General features: G+C 39.8%; 1 protein-coding gene across 1 annotated transcript in view; it reads left to right on the top strand.

Moving 5' to 3' along the window:
• WDR70 (WD repeat domain 70) overlaps positions 1-16,699 on the top strand; it is a 308,270-nt gene that overhangs the window by 113,743 nt on the left and 177,828 nt on the right. The window contains exon 9 of the mRNA XM_058564205.1: positions 8,039-8,115. Within this exon, the coding sequence (XP_058420188.1) occupies positions 8,039-8,115 (77 nt within the window). The remainder of the gene's footprint in view (positions 1-8,038; positions 8,116-16,699) is intronic.

Genomic DNA, 16,699 nt, shown 5'->3' with positions numbered 1-16,699 from the left:
TAAACTCCTTTAGTTTTTTCTTGTCTGGGAAACTCTTTACGTCTCCTTCCATTCTGAATGATAGCTTTGCCAGGTAGAGTATTCTTGGCTGTAGGTTTTTTCCTTTTAGTGCTTTAAATATATCGTGCCTCTCCCTTCTAGCCTGTGAGCTTTCTGCTGAGAAGTCAGCTAATAGCCTTATGGGGTTTCCTTTGTACGTAACTTGTTGCCTTCGTCTTGCAGCTTTTAGGCTTCTCTATCTTTGATTCTTGATGTTTTAATTATAATGTGTCTTGCTGTGGGCCTCATTGTGTTATGTTGTTTGGTGCTCCTTGTGCTTCTTGTACCTGGATGTCTGTTTCCTTCCTTAGGTTAGGAAAGTTTTCAGCTGTTATTTCTTCAGCAGATTCTCTGCCCCTTTGTCTCTCTCTTCACCTTCTGGGACATCTGTAACATGGATGTTAGTGTGCTTGATGTTGTCCCAGAGGTCCCTTAGACTGTCCTCATTCTTTTTAATTCTTTTTTCTTTTATATGTTCAGCTTGGGTGGTTTCCTCTAGTCTTTCATCCAGCTCACTGATCCATTCTTCTGTATCATCTACTGTGCTATTGAGTCCCTCTAGTGAATTTTTCATTTCCAGTATTGTATTCTTCATTTCTGATTGGTTCTTTTTTATATTTTCCAATTCTTTGTTGAAGTTCTCACTGCTTTCATCTGTTCTTCTCCCAAAATCGGTGAGCATCCTCATGCCTATTAGTTTGTACTCTTTGTCAGGTAGATTGTTTATCTCTGTTTCATTGAGTTCTTTTCCTGTGGTTTTGTCCTGTTCCCTTACTAGAAACATATTCCTTTGTCTCCTCATTTTGCCTCTTTCTCTGTGCTTATATCTGTGTATTAGGTAGGTCAGCTATGTCTCCCGATCTTGGAGAGGTAGCCTTATGTAAGAGATGCCTTATGAGGCCCAGCAGTGTGCTTCCCTCTTGTCACCAGTTTCAAATGTTCCAGGTTTGTCCCCTGTGTGGGCTTCGTGTGTCCTTTTGTTGTGTCGGAGTTACTCTTGCTGCAGGTGCCTCGGGAGGCTAGCCGTCCCCTTGGCTGACTGGTTGTAATGCTCAGCTGCATGTGGCTCCTTTGATCCCTTCAGTCACTTTAGTGGGCGTGGGCAGCCCCAGCACAGTTGGCTGCAAGGTCTAATAGCACATTCCTGTTGCAGTTTCTCTGTTAAGTGAGTCAGCCCCCAGCGTGGCTGGTTGCTAGGCTCAGGGGCTTGCAATTGCTGTATGCCTCTGGCCAGCAAGGCTGTTGTCAGCTCTCTTAGGATTGCAGCTGAGTTGGACCAGCCCCAGGCATGGGAGCACCCAGTTGTTTCAGGCTTTGGAAGGTGGTGCTGAATCCCTATGTGGCTGTTTCAGAAGCACCAAGTCTGCTGCAGCTGACAAGCCCCATCGCCTGCAGGGCCACACACCCCATCAACACAGTCTTGCCCTGTGTGTGTGCCCTGACCCAGTGGAGTGGACCCAGTCGCCCCCCTGCATACGTCCCACACATTCCACCAATGTGGGCCTGCCCTTAGCACCCACTCTGCCCCACAGAGGTGGACCCACTCGCTGGGGTGCAGAAGTTCCAGGCACCCCACCTGTGTGGACCCACAAGTTGCCCGAGGGCTTGCTGTTGGGTGGGGCCGATCTCTAGGGTGGGCTACCTGCCATGGCTGAGCTGGATTAAATTAGTGCTCTAGTGGATGGGGCAGACCTCTGGGCTGACAAGACAGAGGAGAAACCCCAATGGTGACTGCTAGTGTCTGTGTCAGCATGCCTGAACTAGGTCACAATAATGGCTACCACCAATGTCTCAGACCCTGGGGAGGTGGCCCCAGCCTGGCGAGATCTCACTTCTCACCAAGATATGCCCAGAGCCTATCAAGTCAGTCTCTTTTCACCAAAGTACTGTGCACCTTTCTTTCTGGTGGTTTTAGGTTATCTTCTGAAACAGGTGAATTTGTGTGTGTGCTTTTCAGTAATAGGCTTTTTTCCCCCCTTATGTCTGATAGCTTTTCTGAGGATATTCCCTGTTGTTGTTAATAACCAGCAAAGCCAGATGTTATGACACTTGTCTTGGTTGTGCTGAGTTCCAAAGCTGCTCATTGTGGTAACACTCCCCCACTCACATCCTCTGCTCCTCCAGGGAGGGCTTTGTATCTTAGGATTGCTCCCGGCTGACCGTGAAGTGCTGCGGCTAGAAGGTGCCGTTTTTCTCTCCAGAAAGGAATTTCTGCCTCTTCCATCTCAGTCTGCACCGTCCCTTATTGTGGGGGTTCTTTTTATCCAGTTTTCACTTTCCTTGCAGGGGTAACTGTTCCAGGTGTAGTTGTAAATTTGTTGTGTCCGTGGGAGGAGGTGAGTTCAGAGTCCACTTTTGCCACCATCTTGGCACCGGATCTGGGATTGTTTTCTGAACCCTCTTTAGTATTTACACTTGCTCCCTGATTGATGTCATCTGGTCACATGGCTTAAAATACCATGTATAGACACTGATGCCTTACAAATTTATGTTTTTTTCCCTGTCTTCTCACCTGTCCAGTATTACCAACTACATACTTCACAAACTCCCTTGGATATATGATAGACATCTCAACACAAAATGTCCAAAAAGGAAATCCTGATTTTTTTTCCTAGACCTACTCCTTCTGCAGTCATCTTTATCTCTGCAAATGGCATCATCACTCACCAATTGATCAGCCCAAAAGCCTTTGAGTTCTACTTGACTCCTTTGTTTCCCTCATACTGTACATCTGTCCCATTGACAAATCATATTTGGCCAACAAAACTATGTGAATAATAGTTTAATTATGGTGTGTTTATGTGTAGGTGGGTTTTATTTTTTGGGGGTGAGGAAGACTGGCTCTGAGCCAACATCCATTGCCAGTCCCCCTCTCCTTGCTGGGGAAGATACCTCCGAGCTAATATCCATGCCCATCTTCCCCCATTTTCTATGTGGGATGCCACCACAACATGACCCGGTGTGTGGTGTGCAGGTCCGTGCGCCCGGGATCCGTACCCGCAAACTGTGGGCTGCCAAAGTGGAGCACGCAAACCCAGCCACTACGCCACCAGGCTAACCCCTAGGTGTAGGTTTTTAAAACTTTTTTTATTTCTTTTTTTTGTTTATATTTTGCTTTTAGTTCATCCTGTTTGGCATTCATTGAATGTTCTTAGATCTGTAAATTTACATCTGTCACGATATTTGAGAAATTTTTAGCCATTATTTTTTAAAATATTTTTCTTCACCTGTCTCTCTTCTCCTTCTGAGTCTTATATAGCATGATACTGTATCTTTTGATGTTGTCTCACAGGTCTGTGTGACTCTCATTTTTTCCCCATTCTTTTTTCTTCCTGTTGTTTAAATGGAATTATTTATGTTGATCTGTCTTCAAGTTCACTGACTCTTTCCTCTGACATATCCCTTCTACTTTTGGGCCCCTTCAGTGAATTTTTCATTTCCATTATTGTATTTTTCAGTATGACCAGATTTCCATTTTTTTGTAGTTTGTTTTGCTTTGCTGAGCACTTCTGTCTTTGCATTTGTTTCAAAAGTGTTTGCTTTCCCTTTTTGTATCATGGTTATAAACACTGGTTTACAGTCTTTTTCTGATAATTCCAACATTTGGGTCACCTTGTGGTTGACATCTTTTGTCTTATTTCTTGAGAGCTGGTTAGGTTTTCCTGGTTCTTTGTATGTTTAATTTTAGATTATATCCTTGACATTTTGAATATTGTGTTGTGAAATTCTGAGTCCTGTCCAAAACCTCTGGAAAATGCTGGGGTTTTTTTTTGTTTGTGTGAGTGTGTGGTTTTTTTTTTAGCTGACAGTCAACCTGGTTAGTTTTAGACTGTATGTCCTGACCTGCCTCCTATGAGCTGTTTTCTCCTCCAATATTGGTTTAATTTTCAAAGTCTTTTTATGTTATTCTGGTTTGCCCTATGTGCGTGCTACCCAGGGGTCCATTTGGAACCTGGATGGTAGTCTGCACCGTCTTCAGTTCTCAGTGCTTTTATTTTGCTGATTCTGTTAGGTTTCACATCCATTCATCTACCAGAGCCCAGGACCGTTTGTATCGATTTCAAGGATATTTTTCTCCAGCTTTCTTACCCCTTTACCTCATACTTTTCCCTTTACTCTCTGTTTCCAGTCTTGGTGTTCTTCCTAGAAAACCAGAGACTTACTCTTTTTATGCTATATAGCAGTTTTCATAACTGGGTATGCCTCCAGGCAAAGCTGAAGGGGAGTGGGAAAAATCAAAATTTCCCCACCCCACAGCAGCTGCTTCGATGTGTCGATGGGAAAAGGGAGTGCTGCTACTCTGTTGTTGGCGTTTCCCTGATGTAAAGCATGGAGTATCAGAAGGATTCAGTCTTCCATATGCTACCGTGTGATGGAAAGGCATGAGTGATCTGCTTTGTTACTACTGTTGGCCTAGTAGAGGGCGTGGAGAGTCAAAAGTGCTCTACCCGACAAGGGTCACTGTCATTGCTGCTTTGGGGAGGCAGAGGAGGTGCCGTGGCTCTTTCTTGCTGGCCCTTTCCTGGTGTAGGTTCAGGAGAGCCAACAGATATCCTCACTGAAAGGCTGCTTCTGTCACTGGGGAGAAGGTAGCTGCTGTTTTGTTGCTGGCATTCATCTGCTAAAGTGGCCTCACTGGGCCACTGCTGGTTAGGAGGATGAGAAGTGGCACCTCAGAGCCAGCCCTTGCCTGGTATGAAAAGGAGGATGTCAGTACTTCTTTGACCTGTAAGGACTACTTCCATTTCTGGTGCCAACGCTGAGGGGAGACTTGCAGCTTTGTTGCTTTGTGCTTGCCTGGCATAAGGTAGGTCAGGTCACAAGAGCTTTGTCCCATAGGCCCTTCACACCCCCCACCACCCCTAACCCCTGGAGAGAGCAACCTTTTCTTGGAACTCCCTCTGTCTGCTTTTGCTCTCAGTTGTCAGCTGTGGGCTGCCCTAGAGCCTAAGTTGGGAAATATAGAAGACAAAAAACATCCCCAGAAAACTCATCGCCTCATTGTTCCTCAAGACCTGGGTTCTGTACCCTTTTTGCTTGCTCTTATCTGTTATTCAATATCTTCTGGTAGTTACTTTATTTTGTTCAGAGTTTTTTGTTGTAATCATGGAAGGGATAGGGTGAAGTGTGTGTATTCCATCTTGAGTGAAACTGGAACCTCCTGTAAAATATATTTTAATTCACTTCAGTTCTCTCATCAAAATTATGAGCTAGGATTTTACTCCTGTTCTTGGCTGCATGCCATAGAAACTGGCTCTACTTGATTTATGAGAATGCTGAAAGGGCTAGTGAACCACACTTGATGTGAAATGTAGGAACAGTGCCCCAAACCGTGCTACAAACCTGGTTTGCTGATAAAATTGTGACGGTAACTGCCAGACATTGGATGTCCCAGCTAGCACAACTGCCACTTAAGAGCAGGAAACTTTGTCTTGCAGGAGATGCAGTACTGCTGCCCTTAAGGAGAGTGCTATGGTCTGAGTGTCCCCCACAAATTCATATGTTGAAATGTAACCCCTAAGGTGATGTTCTTAGGAGGTGGGGCCTTTGGGAGATGATTAGGTCATGAAGGCAGAGCCCTCATGACTGGGATTAGTATCCTTAGGAAAGCCGCCAGAGAAAGCTTCCTTGCCCCTTTACCGTGTGAGGTTACAGCAAAAAGATAGCCTTTGTGAACTAGGAAGTTCAGACACCAAATTTGCCAGCGCCTTGATCTTAAACTTTCCAGCCTACAGAACTGTGAGAAATAAATGTTTGTTGTTTATAAGCCACTCAGTTTATGGTATTTTTGTTAAAGTAGCGTGAATGGACTAAGAGAGCACTCCATTGTCCTTGAGCCATAACTCAAGAGAACATGATGGCTGGCGCTATATGGCATTCCTGTGTCACATCTGTAAGGAAGGCTGGCAAAGTTAGTATCTAACTTTTTCACTTCTCTAGTGGGAGGTAGTTTCTGTCTTTTACCAAGAGTCATTTTTTGGGGAATTCCCTACACACAGAGAGGTTCATGTTCTCCACGGCCAGAAAGAATGACATATATTTGTACAGTTGATTTATATTTATACACACATATATTTGTACCTATCACACAGTTGATCAGTTCACAAATCTTGGCTTCATCTGTGATTGCAGCCCAGATACAATTCTTTAGGGAATCCTGTTGTCTCTCTCTTTAAAATATATCCCACATCTTCTCACTTCTGAACACTTGGTGGTTTCTCCCTCGTGCAAGCCACTGTTAGTTTTTACATGAACCACATCAATGTCTTCCCTGCTGGCCCTCTTAATTCTTCTTTTGTCTTTACAACAGACTTTTCTTCACAGAGTAGCCAGAATATTTTTTTAAGTATTTATTTTGATATAATTTCAAATTTACAGAAAAGTTGTAAGAATAGTACACAGAGCTTCGTTATACCCTTTTTTTCAGATTCACCAATTGCTAACGTTTTGCCCGGTTGCTTTATCTTCCCCTCACCCCTTCCTCCCTCCCACCCTCAACTAACACAAACACTCCCCCACCCTCTCTCCTCTCTTCCTTCCTCTCTCCCCTAGTGGACTAGCTAGTGTATTGAATCTGGGTGGGTAGAGAGGGGGTTTTGGGGTTATTGTTATTGGAGTATGTGAGGATGACTTGCAAGTTTGTGGCTTGAGCAAGTAGGAAAGAAGCTGATTGCAAATGAAGTGGGCAGTAAGAATAAAGATATTCCTGTTGCACCCATTATGTGTGAAATGCCTATGACATGCAAATGGAAAAGTCAAGTTGATAGTTGAATATACAAGTTTTGAGCTCAGGAGAGGAAAATAGAATCTCAAACTTCCTATCTGCTCCCTCCAGGCATCCTTCAGTCCATGCCTCCCTATTGCGTCTCTGATTCCCTTTTTTATCCTGTAAACATGAGCAGAATGTCAGGAGTTGGCCAGCAGGAAGATGGGGTATGGGACTGCAAACCTTCCCCAGAAGTTTCTCTATTGGCTTTGCTTAGTTCACATTAACAGACAGAGCTGTGGCTCTGGCCAGAGCTGGGTCACGTGGTAGCACCTAACAGCAAGGGAGACATTGTGGGCAACTTGGACTGGAGATGCTCTCCAGGCCCATGTGTGGGTACTCCAGTTCCAATTCATTGTTTCCAGAGAGCTACAGTTACTCTCCTTCTAAGTCATTTATATATGCACATTTTGCTCCTTTTAGCATAGCTTTTATTTTGGACCCTTTCAGATTATGAGACCTTGCCGTTATTACACTAAAAAGTATTAGGCTCTTTTCTGCCCCATCTGAACCTGACTTATTGTGTCAGACCACTCTAGTTGACTTTGCTACCTAGGAAGGAAGTGTGTGTGTGTATGTGTGTTTATGTTTGATGTGTACTCTGTGGTTGCTGTGGTGTGTATGTCAATTCTTATACCAACATCACATTGTTTTAATTACAGTGTTTTTATATTATGTTCTATACTTAGTAGGGCTAATCTTCCTGAATCATTTTAAAGATGTTTTTCCTTTTCTTACATATTTATTCTTATAGATGTATTGTAGAGGCAAGATTGTTGACACATTTTTAAGAAGTATGAATATTTTTATGCAGCCTCTTGCTTTTGTCTTGATTGTAAATGCTTTCTGTTCTTCTTAATTGTTTTCTATTGAGAAAAGAGTCTTTAAAGAAGGGCCTATATGTCTTTCTTATGATTTTTTCTTTTCTTTCTTTCCTAAAGAGAGACTGTCATTTTCCCCTCTATTTCCGTCCTTATTAAGCACCTGTTATATGCAAGCACTGTGCTAATTTCTGGAGGAATTACAGGAGAGATTACATAGTGAATTAAACAAAGTGAAAATAAAGTATATTATGAAAAAAGATCGGGAGAAAATAATATCAGTTTGTAACTAAAATATGCTTTTGGGAGGACTAAGTTTTACTTTTAAGCATGATATGGCAGTTTCTTGTCAGTTTATCATTATTTTTTACCTCTTTTAAACATCGTTTTTCCTATATTTTTAATTTTTAAGGGTCACACAGCAATGCTTCATACTGGCTCATGGCATCCCAAAATAAAGGGAGAATTTATGACTTGCTCAAATGATGCGTGAGTATTACTGATAATTCATCTAATACATTCATTATCTTTCAGTATTTTCTTAAACATTTATATTGCAACAATCTTGCCAGTAAAGTAGGAGATACAGTATTAGGAATCCTGATGTTTATCTATTCTTGTTCTTTACTTTGGTTTTAACTGATAGTGTAGTGTTTGTTTAAATAAATATGGAAACTATGAAAATGAGAGTTGGTATAAATTTCAGTAGAGTTTATTAGGGAGCACAATGGATCAGATTGATGCTATCAAGTGGACTCAAATGACTTTGAAGTTGTGACTAATAATTTGTTACTTTTTATAGTAAAAACTGATTTCCATCTGAATCTAATAGCTAATGTAAGTTTATTGTTTAAATGATTGTTTTTTGGAAGTAATAACTTAAAAATGTTGGTTAAATGGTTATTAAGATTCTTTTGCATTATATCTGTTGGCCTAGGACTCAAGAATATTACGGGGAATATTTGAGCAGCTTTTTCCTGTGTTGTTATATTGTATGATTCATTTTTTGTATTAAGAGTAGTTCACAAGAATGCATTATTTATATTACAGAGAAAATTACAACGAAAAATCTTATAAATTAAAAAATATAGGTGGTATATTTAGGCGAAACACTATTATATTTTAGGTAAAAAGAACATTTTTGTTCTTTCATCTTTTTGCTTTCTGATATTTATAATTTGCCTCATTAACCTTCAAAATTGCTGTTCACATTCTTGGATATTTTATGTTTTCTGGAATTAATCTTTAGAATAACAGACAAAAGACATAATTTCACATCAGTAGCACAATTTAAAAATTAACTTGATCTAAAAGGAGCTAAAATTTGGGAATCTGTAGAGAATACGACTGAAACAGGATTAATACATTTGATTAAAATTTCTGGTAAATGAGACTATGTAGTTTTAATTTCCTTTTTATCTTTGTCTTATTATCTTTCCAAGTTCTTAAATTGTGTCTGTTTAAAGTGGCGTTCTTTACTTCAGCATTAGGAAATCAAATTTAGCAACTAATTTAAATTAATAGTATCCCATGCCCAAGGAAAGTTTATTCTAGAAATGCAAAAATATTTTTTTTTTATTGATATTTTAATGGTTTCTAACATTGTGAAATTTTGGGTTGTACATTTTTGTTTGTCCATCACCCCATATATGACTCCCTTCACCCCTTGTGCCCACCCCCCACCCCCACTGCCCGGGTAACCACAGTCCAGTTTTCTCTGTCCATGTGTTGGTTTATATTCCACATATGAGTGAGATCATACAGTGTTTGTCTTTCTCTTTCTGGCTTATTTCACTTAACATAATACGCTCCAGGCCCATCCATGTTGTTGCAAATGGGACGATTTTGTCTTTTTTTATGGCTGAGTAGTATTCCATTGTATATATATACCACATTTTCTTAATCCAATCGTCAGTCGAGGGACACTTAGGTTGCTTCCACTTCTTGGCTATGGTGAATAATGCTGCAATGAACATAGGGGTGCATAAGCCTCTTTGGATTGTTGATTTCAGGTGCGTTGGATAGATTCCCAATAGTGGGATGGCTGGATCATAGGGCATCTCTATTTTTAATTCTTTGAGGAATCTCCATACCGTTTTCCATAGAGGCTGCACCAATTTGCATTCCCACCAGCTGTGTATGAGGGTTCCTGTTTCTCCACATCCTCTCCAACATTTGTTGTTTTTTGTCTTGGTGATTATAGCCATTCTAACGGGCGTGAGGTGGTATCTTAGTGTTGTTTTGATTTGCATTTCCCTGATGATTAGTGATGTTGAGCATCTTTTCATGTGCCTATTGGCCATCTGTATATCTTCCTTGGAGAAGTGTCTGTTCATTTCCTCTGCCCATTTTTTGATCGGGTTGTTTGTTTTTTTGTTGTTCAATTGTGTGAGTTCTTTATATATTATGGAGATCAACCCCTTGTCAGATGTATGTTTTGCAAATATTCTCTCCCAGCTGGTTGGTTGTTTGTTCATCTTGATTCTGATTTCATTTGTCTTATAAAAGCTCTTTAGTCTGATAAAGTCCCACTTGTTTATTTTTTCTTTAGTTTCCCTAGTCTGGGTAGGCATGTCATCCGAAAAGATTCCTTTAAACCCAATGTCAAATAGTGTGTTGCCTATATTTTCTTCTATGAGTTTTATAGTTTCAGGTCTCACCTTCAGGTCTTTGATCCATTTTGAGTTAATTTTTGTGAATGGCGATAGCACATGGTCCACTTTCATTCTTTTGCATGTGGCTGTCCAGTTTTCCCAACACCATTTATTGAAGAGACTTTCCTTTCTCCATTGCATGTCCTTAGCACCTTTGTCGAAAATTAGCTGTCCGTATATGTGTGGTTTTATTTCTGGGCTTTCAATTCTGTTCCATTGATCTGTGTGTCTGTTTTTGTACCAGTACCATGCTGTTTTGATTACTATTGCTTTGTAGTATGTTTTGAAGTCAGGAATTGTGATGCCTCCTGCTTTGTTCTTTTTCTTTAGGATTTCTTTAGCTATTCAGGGTCTTTTGTTGCCCCATATAAATTTTAGTATTCTTTTTTCTATTTCTGTGAAGAATGTCATTGGGATTCTGATTGGGATTGCATTGAATCTGTAGATTGCTTTAGGTAATATAGACATTTTAACTATGTTTATTCTTCCAATCCACGTGCATGGGATATCTTTCCATTTCTTTATGTCATCGTAGATTTCCCTCAATAATGTCTTGTAGTTCTCATTGTATAGGTCCTTCACCTCCTTGGTAAGATTTATTCCTAGGTATTTTATTCTTTTTGATGCAATTGTAAATGGTATTATCTTTTTGAGCTCTCTTTCTGTTAGTTCATTATTAGCATATAGAAATGCAACTGATTTTTGTAGATTGATTTTGTACCCTGCAACTTTGCTGTAGTTGTTGATTGTTTCTAACAGTTTTCCAACAGATTCTTTAGGGTTTTCTATATATACAATCATGTCATCTGCAAATAGTGAGAGTTTCACTTCTTTGTTACCTATTTGGATTCCTTTTATTCCTTTTTCTTGCCTAATTGCTCTGGCCAAAACCTCCAGTACTATGTTGAACAGGAGTGGTGAGAGTGGGCAGCCCTGCCTCGTTCCTGTTCTCAGAGGAATGGCTTTCAGTCTTTCCCCGTTGAGTATGATGTTAGCTGTGGGTTTGTCATATATGGCCTTTATTATGTTGAGGTACTTTCCTTCTATTCCCATTTTATTGAGAGTTTTTATCATAAATGGATGTTGTATCTTGTCAAATGCCTTCTCTGCGTCTATTGAGACCATCATGTGGTTTTTATTCTTTGTTTTGTTGATGTGATGTATCACGTTGATTGATTTGCGGATGTTGAACCATCCCTGCGTCTCTGGTATAAATCCCACTTGATCATGGTGTATGATCTTTTTAATATATTGTTGTATTCGGTTTGCCAATATTTTGTTGAGGATTTTTGCATCAATGTTCATCAGCGATATTGGCCTGTAATTTTCTTTCTTTGTATTGTCTTTGTCTGGTTTTGGTATCAGGGTGATGTTGGCCTCATAGAATGATTCAGGAAGTGTTCCATCTTCCTCTATTTTTTGGAATAGTTTGAGGAGGATGGGTATTAAATCTTCTTTGAATGTTTGGTAAAATTCACTGGAGAAGCCATCTGGTCCTGGACTTTTATTTTTTGGGAGGTTTTTGATTACTATTTCAATCTCTTTACTTGTGATTGGTCTATTCAGATTCTCCATTTCTTCTTGGTTCAATTTTGGGAGGTTGTATAAGTCTAAGAATTTATCCATTTCTTCTAGATTGTCCAATTTGTTGGCATATAATTTCTCATAGTATTCTCTTATAATCCTCTGTATTTCCATGGTATCCGTTGTAATTTCTCCTCTTTCATTTCTAATTTTATTTACTTGAGCCTTTTCTCTTTTTTTCTTAGTTAGCCTGGCTAAGGGTTTGTCTATTTTGTTTATCTTCTCGAAGAACCAACTCTTTGTTTCATTAATCCTTTCTACTGTTTTTTTGGTCTCAATATCATTTATTTCTGCTCTGATTTTTATTATTTCTCTCCTTCTGCTGGCTTTGGGCTTTGTTTGTTCTTCTTTTTCTAGTTCTGTTAGGTGTAATTTAAGGTTGCCTATTAGGGCTTTTTCTTGTTTGTTAAGGTGGGCTTGTATCGCTATGAGTTTCCCTCTCAGGACCGCTTTTGCTGCGTCCCATATGGTTTGATATGGCATGTTATCATTTTCGTTTGTTTCCAGATAGTTTTTGATTTCTCCTTTAATTTCATCAATGATCCATTGGTTGTTCAGTAGCATGTTGTTTAATATCCACATTTTTGTCACTTTCCCATTTTTTTTTTCCTGGTTCATTTCCAGTTTCATAGCCTTATGGTCTGAAAAGATGCTTGTTATGATTTCAATCTTCTTAAATTTATTGAGGCTTGCTTTGTTTCCCAACATATGGTCTATCCTAGAGAATGTTCCATGCGCGCTTGAGAAGAATGTGTAGTCAGCTGTTTTTTGGGTGGAGTGCTCTGTATATGTCTACTAGGCCCATCTCGTCCAGTTTTTCATTTAAGTTTAATATTTCTTTATTAACTTTTTGTCTGGATGATCTATCCATTGCTGTAAGTGGGGTGTTAAGATCCCCTACTATTATTGTGTTGTTGTTGATTTCTCCTTTTAGGTTTGTTAATAGTTGTTTTATGTACATTGGTGCTCCTATGTTGGGTGCATATATATTTATAAGTGATATGTCTTCTTGATGGAGTGTCCCTTTTATCATTATATATTTCCCTTCTTTGTCTTTCTTAACCTGTTTTATCTTGAAGTCTACTTTGTCTGATATGAGTATGGCAACACCTGCTTTCTTTTGTTTGCCATTAGCTTGGAGTATTGTCTTCCATCCTTTCACTCTGAGCCTGTGCTTGTCTTTAGTGCTAAGATGTGTTTCCTGAAGGCAGCATATTGTTGGGTCTTGCTTTTTAATCCATCCTGCCACTCTGTATCTTTTGATTGGAGAGTTCAATCCATTTACATTTAGGGTAATTATTGAAATATGAGGGTTGAATGTTGCTGTTTTGTCACTTATTTTCTGGTTCTTTTGCATTTCCTTTGTTTCTTGTCCCATTTGTTTTGGACTGCCAATTCAGTTTGGTTGTTCTGTCTTATGATTCTTCTAGTTTTCTCTTTGTTTATCATATGTGGTTTTAATTTGATTATTTGTTTGGTGGTTACCTTGAGCTTTGGGCGAAAAATCTTCTGTATGAGATAGTCCATTATCTGATAGCCTCCTATTTCCTTATACTAAGTCAATTCAGTCACTTTCCTCTTCCCCTTCTAAGTTGCTCTTGTTATACCTTATTCTATCTTGTGTTGTGGCTGTGTGTTTACAGTGATGAGGTTAAATTTATTTTTGGTGAATTTCTTCCTTTGATCTTTGAGTTTAGTATTTAAGTGGTTGCTTACCTATTCCGGTAAAGATCTACTATTTCTCTGATTTTGTCTACCTACTTTTCTCCTTACTCCAAGCTTTGTGTTCCCTTTCTCTTCTTGTTTTCAGGCCTGAGGGCCTTCTTGAGTATTTCTTGTAGTGGCGGTCTCGTGGCCATGAACTCCCTTAGCTTTTGTTTATCTGGGAGAGTTACTATTTCTCCATCATATTTGAAGGATATTTTTGCTGGATAGAGTATTCTTGGCTGAAAGTTTTTGTCTTTTAGTATTTTGAATATATCATTCCAGTCTCTTCTAGCCTGAAAAGTTTCTGTTGAGAAATCCGCTGAGAGCCTGATGGGAGTTCCTTTGTACGTTATTTTTTGTTTTTGTCTAGCTGCCCTTAATATTGTTTCTTTGTCGTTGAGCCTGGCTAGCCTTACCACTAGGTGTCGTGGTGAAGGCCTTTGTCTGTTAATATATATAGGCGTCCTGTTGGCTTCGCTTACTGGTATTTCCTGCTCCTTCCTCAGATTTGGGAAATTTTCAGCTATTATTTCTTTGAATAGGCTCTCTGTTCCTCTTTCCCTCTCCTCTCCCTCAGGAATACCTATAATTCTTATGTTACATTTTCTAATAGAGTCCGATATTTCTCGGAGTCTTTCTTCATTTCTTTTTAGTCTTAGTTCTCTCTCTTCCTCCATCTGGAGTATATCTGTATTCCTATCCTCTAAAGTACTAATTCTTTCCTCCATATTGTCAGCTCTGTTCTTTAAAGATTCCAGATTCTCCTTTATCTCCTCCATTGTGTTCTTCATCTCCATCAGCCCTGATAGGTTTTTCTTTATGATTTCAATCTCTTTTGTGAAGAAACTCCTAATCTCATTTAATTGTTTGTCTGTGTTGTCTCGTATTTCGTTGAGTGTTTTTATGATAGCTATTTTGAAATCTCTGTCATTTAGTTTATGGATTTCTGTGTCTTTGGGGTTGATTTCTGGGTGCTTGTCATTTTGTTTCTGGTCTGGTGATTTCCTATATTTTTGCATTGTGGTTCCTGTGTTGGTTTTGATTTTCCTCATCCTGGAAGTCTCTGGTTGCAATTTCCACCTGCCGCCACTGTCTGGTGGTAAAGGGCTGTGTAGTCTAAGCCCCCTGCGCTCTGCCCCAGTTTTTCTGCTGCGATCCGCAGTTTTGTTTTGTTTTGTTTTGTTTTTTTTCCCCACTGCGATCCACGGGTCCAGTCCAGTTTATTCAGGTCTGCCTCGGACGGCTAGATCTGGTCGAGCTGCAGACTCCGGGTTGCGGGGAGGGAGGAGCTCTCTCTTTTGCCCTCTGGGTTCCTGACGTGGGAGGCTTCTCGTTTGCCCCTCTTTATCCGCTCTCTGGGTTGCTCAGATGTTGATGGTAGCCCTGTGGCTCCTCTGAGCCCTCTGTGCGGGAGTTTCCCACTGGCTGAGAGAGCCCGAAGAGCTACAGTTTCCCGCCGAGGGCCGCCCCTCCCCCCTCTCTGGGAGCCGCGCGGACCGGATCGCTGATCTGATGGGGAGGGAGCGGAGTTCTCCTTACCTCTCCCCACTTCCTCCGGGGGCCCAGCACGTTCCGCTCTCAGATGTGCGGCAGTGTGGATCCCTCCGCTCTAGCTTTTCACTGTCTGGGATTCCGTTGTTGGTCTGTGGCTGTTACTTTCGTTGTATCTTGTGGGGGAAGAATTCACGGGAAAGCTCACTCCGCCATGATGCTGACGTCACTCCCAAAAATATTTTACAATTAGGAAATCTTGTCATCAAGAAATTTTCAATATAATTCATTATTTAAAAAGTGAAAGGTGAAAAATCATATGACTTTATTATATGATAAAATTGACATTTGATAAAATTTAGTAGTTTAAGTAACTAAGAATTTAGTAAAAGTTCCAAATAAAATAGGAATAGGAAGAAATTACCAAAACCTCATAAAAACTATTTACCAAAATTTAAAGTAAATATTGTATTATATGTTAGAATACTGAAGCTACTTGCATTTAAATAGGAAAGAAGACAGGGAGGCCCACAACTGTTTAGAGAATATGCAACGTAGATTTACTTTATGCAGTGTAGTAAGAAAAGACAGTAAATTGATATTATTGTTTGAAAAAAATGAACACACTATTAAAGCACAGAGGATCCAGGCTATTGTGGTTAAAAACTTAAGCTGAATAAAGCAATTGGAAAAAAAGTCTTTTGTTCTTGGAACTATTTAACGATCAGGCTGAATGGTGGGCTCTCAGAGTTGCTAACAATAACTTTTATGAGCTCTATAGAAGCTTTTCCCAAATTGATTTCCAGGATATGTAAATTAGTACATATTTTACTAGAAAGGCATTCCATGGTCAAATAAGTTTGAGAAACTTTGAATGTTATATTCCCATGCCAGTAGTCCACATTAAACATTTAAATGATTTTGAATAGGGTATAAAGAAACCTATTGAACTTTCTTAATCCTCTAAACAATGGTTTGGATAAGATTCTAAGGCATGGCATCATTTTACTGGGTATAAAATATAGTTTATCCCATTCCTTGAAAGAGCAATTCCTTAGTTCCCTGCCCAAATGACTGACTTCCTAGTATGTTATACCTTTGAAAATGTGCTCCAATTTCTTTTTACCCGGTACAAATTCGGCTTTCTTTGTAAAGTTCTGTGTGAGGATCAGTAGGCTTTAACCGTAGACCCCATTATACGTGTTCTTTACCACCTTTTAGAAAAATCTACCACTAATAATTCAGATGGTTTGCAGTTTGATTGACTTTTTCTTGGCCTTTGACTCTAGCCATTAGCAATAGGCTAAGCTGTGGGAGATCAGTCCCGATACCTAGTTCAGTCAGCAAATATAGTGTGCACATCACTGTGTGCCAGGTACACTGTGTGATCTAAGTCTCTGCCTTCATAGGGCTTACATTCCAGTGGAGATGAGAGCTGGGAGACAGACTAAGTACAGATACACTAATAAATTAATATAGTTTTATGTAGTAGTAAATGTTAAGAATGAAGTAAAATAAAACAAAAGGATAGAGAGAGAATAGAAGAGAAGGGCCTCTGAGGAGGTGACCTTTTAGTTGAGACTTATATCATGCACAGGAGGCAGCCCCAGGGGAAAGAGATTTCCAGGCCAAATGGC

This window comes from Diceros bicornis, chromosome 20 (genome assembly GCF_020826845.1).
Source record: "Diceros bicornis minor isolate mBicDic1 chromosome 20, mDicBic1.mat.cur, whole genome shotgun sequence".
In the NCBI taxonomy this organism is placed as follows: domain Eukaryota; kingdom Metazoa; phylum Chordata; class Mammalia; order Perissodactyla; family Rhinocerotidae; genus Diceros; species Diceros bicornis.
Note: the sequence above shows the minus strand (reverse complement) of the source record. Positions and strands in the feature narration are given on the sequence as shown.